Genomic DNA, 6,230 nt, shown 5'->3' with positions numbered 1-6,230 from the left:
GTCAAGTAATACCATATTTAAAAAAAAATGTAAAAACAATAGTCCAACATTCTGATTTCAAAATGCTTTAAATTATCTTTCTAGAAAAGCTGGCATCAATTAACTAGCGTTATTAAAAACAATATAATCTCTAGGAGTTATAGTTAATCAACTGCTGTGTTTAGTTACGACAGTAACAAAAAAAACATGTGACTAATTAAATCACCACTGTGATTGGAATGGCATGAAGAGAGAAAAAAATAGAAGTTTAGATAGAGTTGTGCCAGTCGGATGAAAGAAAGCAACCAAAGCAACCTCGCTATCCATCACGGTACTTGCTGGACACGACAGCACACGCTTACTGTTAAATATAGCTCAAGTTCAACTGTCTGATGGATAACAGGCACTAAGTGTAAGTGCGTCGTGTTTAATGTAAGATGATAGTACCTCTACTCTACCTACGGCTGCTACGAGCATGTCACAATAGAAAGTTTGAACATTGTTTTGTTGTGTATAGAATAATGCGAAATTATTATTAATTTATAGCATTTATTAAACAGATTTCACATAAAGGTAACATACAAAATTTTTATGTCATAAATATATTATTAAATAATCTAAGAATTCATTTAGTCATAAAATACTGCCACGCCTAATAACTTAATACAATTAGGTGAAACATACAACACATTTTAATTTTAACAATATCGTGCACTTAAAAACAAACTAAGTTAAAGATCACTGTAACGTTAAACTATAAAATCTCATTCAATTTGGATTTGTACTTGCAAAAAAATTAGGTCATCAACATAGGCAGTGTTGTCAAAACATAGAAACTGGCAAGGCAAGTAATGCGTGCGTACTTTAAGTCGTTTGAGTGGTGAGCCGCAAGGGTGAGCGACTTAGTACACTAACTTTATGTTTCTTTGTCATAGAAGAGTTGACAGCGGAACTATAGGCATGGCAAGATACAACAACGAGTAACTTTGTGGTCCGCGAGAACGACCCGGCTTCCCCTACACCCGCTATCGCAAACCTTGACATCGACATACTACATCGCCGTGACACCGACAAAGTTAGTCGCAGCTGTTAGGTAACGTCAGGAGGCGCGGGTCCGCACCCCTCGTGCAGCAATGTTAGGACTCACTGATCTTAAACATTATGCCAAAATCTAAATCGGACAATACAAACAGTGATTCATGCTTAGACAAGGTGAAACTTGAAGCGGGGACTTTTATAGGTACAGATGATTCTTCGGAGGTCTTTGATATTTACATGGTGAATACCTTTTACTTGACCACAGTGCACGCGACAAGTCCCAGATTCAATAACTATCTGATAAACTGCACCTCAAATGAAATGACCTTTGCAAAAGATGAACATAATTGAGATCATTTTCATAAGATACACAGGTTAGCATTGCTATTTCGTAGAAACTTACTAAAAATATGTAATCTGATGCACTAACAGCATTTTAGTTGCTGCTGATGCAAAAGCTCAGTAGTGAGTTTATACAGAATAGCTAGACAGATCTCAACACAAAAAGCGTAAAACGTTTTTACTAATTATGGTTAATAAGGCCAAATAAATAATTCATTAACTTTAGCAGGCTTATCATTATTATAAATGAGTATTGGGTGAAAAATACATTTGATGTTTTGTTGAGAGACGCGTCTTCGTTTTGTAACGCAATTTCAGTCTAATATACAGTATAATCGTTCAAAGTATACATTTACATTTAGTAAACATCGTAGCGGTAAAAGCAAAACAAAACAGTCGTAAAATGTCTTGTGTTCATGTTAATCACAGTTACGTGTGTCCAACTATTTAGTAGCTCCTGGTCGATGCTCGCCGGGTCCGCCTGTCGCCTGCCTCGGGGTAAGACTAGGACTATTTACACAAAAAGCTTAAATATACAGCGATGTTAGATGCGGAAATTCGCCCAAATAGTACTACAAGTTAAATTTACAATCGAGTCGATTTGCAATTCATGTTAGGGTTTGCGATTGTTGCGCTGTCGTGGTGTGACGGAGGTGCCATTTCAAGCTACGTTACGGAAGAAATGTACGTATTCTGTACATTGTTGTACGCAAAAAAGATATTTGCTTTATATTCCGTTCACTGCCAAGAAGCTGAGCCTCTGGTAGTTAACTTTTCACAAAAAGAACTGGTTGATTTACTTGTTTAGATACATTTAAAATTAATATCGGTCATTCTTTTAAGTGACAAAATATAGCAAGCATGATAATTTTGTACCCTGATTATAATTAGATAGGAAACGTTTAGACACAGGAAAACCTTAAAGAGATTGACTAGAATTTAAATGAAGACCAGCAAAGTTAAAAGATTTCAATACTTTTATTATAAAAGAAGAAAATTTTAACTCTTTATGAGTCATATAAAAAGAAGAAGAATACTTTCCTTAGAATTAAAACGAAAATTAATTCATTACCTAGTCATATTTCAAGATCAAAATAAGCATGCCCAAACGAACTGCACCCCATTCGTTTTTTCATTTTAAAAGAATGAACAATATGAATAAAATCTGGTAAATACATTGCTGTGACTTTTATCGATAAGTATCATAATCAACAGGCAACAATTCTGTTCCTGTCAAAATTACAAGTTTTGCGTACAAGCTTGTACATTTCTTCAATTCCATAACTAAAAGCACACCTCCGTGGTACAGCAGCAACCCTCGTGACTTGTCAGACTGCGCGGCCTATCGGTTGCCTCATGGGCTAGGTCGGTAGGATATTGGTGGGTTCACTCGCGGTAGTTTGTGTCATTTTGTCAAGATGGTGATCATGGGGGTGTGTCTATTAAGCGGACGTAAGTCGTTATACTGCGGTAACCGCTACGATTTTAAAGCCATTTAATTTAATACTATACTCGCATGTCAACTTTCAGTGTTTAATTCTATGTAGTAGTTTTCACCCGATCTCAAAGTGATATAAAGATGAAACAAAGAAACACTACATTAATGGATTAAAAGTGCGCGACGCGAGCTCGCTGCCTGTATCTATGTCTTACTTTTGACGACTAGCTTAGCCGATGTCTCGACTTGGCCGGCGGCGGTGGTGGCCCGGCAAGTGAAGGTTCCAGTATCCTCCTCGTACGTGTTACCGATCAGCAACACGGCGTTGTTGCCTTCGTGGATCATCTGGAGAACACAACAAAATAGGCATTTATACTACCTGTAACATGACCTATCGTCCCAGACTTAGCATGCAGTAACAAGTGGTTGAACTAAAATTGCAGTTGTAAACTGGAGTTAAAATAAATACCTATTTGATTAAAACTACTTATCGTGAAAGAACTCTTTTAAAAATGTTAACAGTATTTTTTTATTTACCTGGAAGTCCGGCGTTTCAGGGATAAGAGCACCTTCTCGAAGCCACTGAATCGTCGGTTTGACTTTGCTGGTTATTTGAGTTTTGAATTGTGCTGGCTGTCCTTCATAAACAACCAGATCACGTAGAGGTGTTAAAGTTGGCAGATTATCGGCCTGATCAGGCTGAGTTACTTTAAGTTTTGCGGCAACAGTCACTCGGCCAGCCGAGTTGTAAGCAACGCATTTGTAGTCACCCTCGTCTTCCGGGAAAGCTTCAGATATGCGAAGAGTGTATTCGTCCGCAGTGCGTGACATTTGGAAGTACTTCGACGGCTTAATCAATTTTTCGCCTTTGAACCACTGGACTGTAGGTGCCGGCTTTCCAACGATCTTGCAACTGAATTCAATGGCTTGACCTTCAGCAACAACCTTATCTTTCAGGGGTTCAATAATTTCAGGAGGCGCGTTAGCGGCTTTAGTTTGAGGTTTTGGTTTTTCTTTGGTAGCAGGGGCATTAACGGAACACTCAGCGTCACACCGTGCCTCTCCAGCGCTGTTTATAGCAACACACTCATATTTACCCGAATCTTGGGGATAAGCTTCAAGAATAAGAAGGGTGTATGTGCCATCTTCTTCTAGTATTTTGTTTCTGATATCCGGCTGAACTTTCTTTCCGTTCTTCAGCCAGTAAACATCAATAGGCTTTGTTCCAGTCACTTTGGTATCAAACCTGACTAGTTGACCGGCTGTCACATTAACGTTTTGAGCTGTTAAAGTGAAACTTGGTGGTGCAACTCCACCCCTTCCTTGCTTTCTGCGCTCTTCTACAACTAAGTTAGCGCTACATTTAGCAGTTCCTCCACGGTTTTCAGCCACAGCTGCAAACACAGCAGAGTCTTCAACGAAAACTTGCCTGATGATAAGAATGGATTTGGTGCTAAATGTGTGGATCTGGAAGTCAGCGGAGTTTTTAATGGGGAAGTTCTCCCTGTACCACTTGATGGTCGGCAGTGGGTCGCCATCGAATTCTACTTCGAATCTGGCTTGTTCGTGTTCGAACACACGGCAAGGTTGCATTTTCTTAGTAAATACTGGAGGCTTGCTAGGCTTCACAGGTCCTTCCACTACTCTTTCCTGTGTCTGAGCTTTATGTTCCATTTCAGTTGTTTCAGTAGAAGTAATCTTACGTGTAATTTCTGTATCTCCGACCACTTCCTTCTGAATTTGTTTCTGTTTGGCAACATGTACTTCTTTTCCATGAACAGTAGATTCAGATGGGCCTGGCGGAATTCTAGGCTTCGCTACTTTCTTCTGCTGTACTTGTTCAGTTGTAACTTCCGTTTGTTCCCTGTAATAAATAAAAATGTACATAATCGTAGTGATCTAATTTCGATATATTTAAATATTTATAATGCAAGAACTACTTACAGGGTGTCCTCGTATCTTTGAGCCATGCCCTTGGCAATAGAACTACTAGCGATCTTTTCCCCAGGAATAGCATATTGATGAGTGGATTCTCTAAATCGACTTTCCTTAATAACCTGCTCATTTTCGAGTTCCTGCAGTTTATTGTAATACTCTTCACTCTTCTTCTTCTTGACAGTCTGTTGCCATTCTGTTTCCGGCTCTTTAATGACCTTCGGTTTCAACTCAGGCCTGTGGTCAATAACTCCCTGTCGTTGCAAAACTTGCCTTTCCTCAAACGTTTTCTCTAATTCTGTTTCAGAGCGCTGATACTGTGTAGTTTCATCGTACCATGCTGTGTATGAAAATAATGTTTTAATATGATTTCCACAATGATTGTTAAAATACTTTCAAGACATACCTCTCCCAGAATCCGTTGGCAAAGCTGGCAGAAGCAATTGGTTTAGCTGCACTCCTTTTGGACAAATAAAGGGAAGGTAACGGGAAGCTGGGGGGTATTTTTTGTGCTTAAGCGGTTTGTTGTTGTGTGCGTGGTTTGGTCATGTATGTTAGTGCAGTATAAAAGCTGTTTCTGGTATGTATTTAAAATTCTCAATACACTTTATGTTTATTGGGTATTGTTAACTGCAAATTAAGCGTAATGTCTCTACCCAAATGTGTGTAACTTACGTCGTGGAGCATTCTTTAGAACCCCTCTGTAGTCGTCGTGTCTCGGAATAACTTTAAGTTCAGTCGTGGCCAAAGCTTCGCCTGCTGAACTTCTAGCAATAACTTCGATTTTACCCGTGTCGTATTGCCTTGTCTTAGGAATATCGAAATGATACATTCCATCGTACGTCAGTTTGTATCTAGAACCCTGAAATGGACATCAAATGTTTTAGTAACAGTACTTTTTGGGAATTATTTTATTAGAAGAGTAATAATGTCGTGATGAATACATTAACGATAGTGTTGCCATTGATGAGCCACATCACTCGTGGTTTGGGGTGTCCGGTGACTCGGCAGCAGAAACGAGCCCATTCGCCTTCCTCGACGGTGACTGGGTCTGGACGGCTTACAAAGACTGGCGGTGATCGAGCCTTTGCCTCTTCTGCTGCTTCTTCAGGTACCCTAAAAGTATATTTTATGCGTTAATTTAAGCTCTTATTGGTATGTTTTCTTCTCATTAAAATACGTTTGAAATAATAAAAAAAAACTTACATTTGCCAAGCGGCTTCCATTTCTCTTATTTTCTCAATACTCTTCATGTGCTTAGGTAATTGAGAATCATAAACAATACCAGGTTTACCAGCTGTTTTGATAACAGCTCGGGTTTCATCCATACCGTACAGGTTGGTTGCACGGCAAAGGTATTCACCACTGTCTTCAGGATAAACCCAGCCAAAGTTCATAGCCACGTAACCAAAGTCGTAAATAGGCGTGAATCGGTTCTCTGCAAAAACAAATGTTTTTTGGGAAATGAAAGAAAATATATTAAAAATATACCTTACTA

General features: G+C 39.0%; 1 protein-coding gene across 1 annotated transcript in view; it reads right to left on the bottom strand.

Annotated features, from left to right (window-relative positions):
* Positions 1-508: 508 nt before the first annotated feature.
* Positions 509-6,230, bottom strand: part of Sls (sallimus) — a 29,284-nt gene continuing 23,562 nt past the window's right edge. Inside the window, exons 16-21 of the mRNA XM_064034431.1 lie at positions 5,939-6,170; positions 5,677-5,848; positions 5,408-5,594; positions 4,742-5,072; positions 3,335-4,661; positions 509-3,142 (exon numbers count right to left, since the gene is read on the bottom strand). Of these exons, the coding sequence (XP_063890501.1) occupies positions 3,002-3,142; positions 3,335-4,661; positions 4,742-5,072; positions 5,408-5,594; positions 5,677-5,848; positions 5,939-6,170 (2,390 nt within the window). The 3' untranslated portion in view covers positions 509-3,001. The remainder of the gene's footprint in view (positions 3,143-3,334; positions 4,662-4,741; positions 5,073-5,407; positions 5,595-5,676; positions 5,849-5,938; positions 6,171-6,230) is intronic.

Source organism: Helicoverpa armigera, chromosome 1 (genome assembly GCF_030705265.1).
Source record: "Helicoverpa armigera isolate CAAS_96S chromosome 1, ASM3070526v1, whole genome shotgun sequence".
Lineage (NCBI taxonomy): Eukaryota > Metazoa > Arthropoda > Insecta > Lepidoptera > Noctuidae > Helicoverpa > Helicoverpa armigera.
Note: the sequence above shows the minus strand (reverse complement) of the source record. Positions and strands in the feature narration are given on the sequence as shown.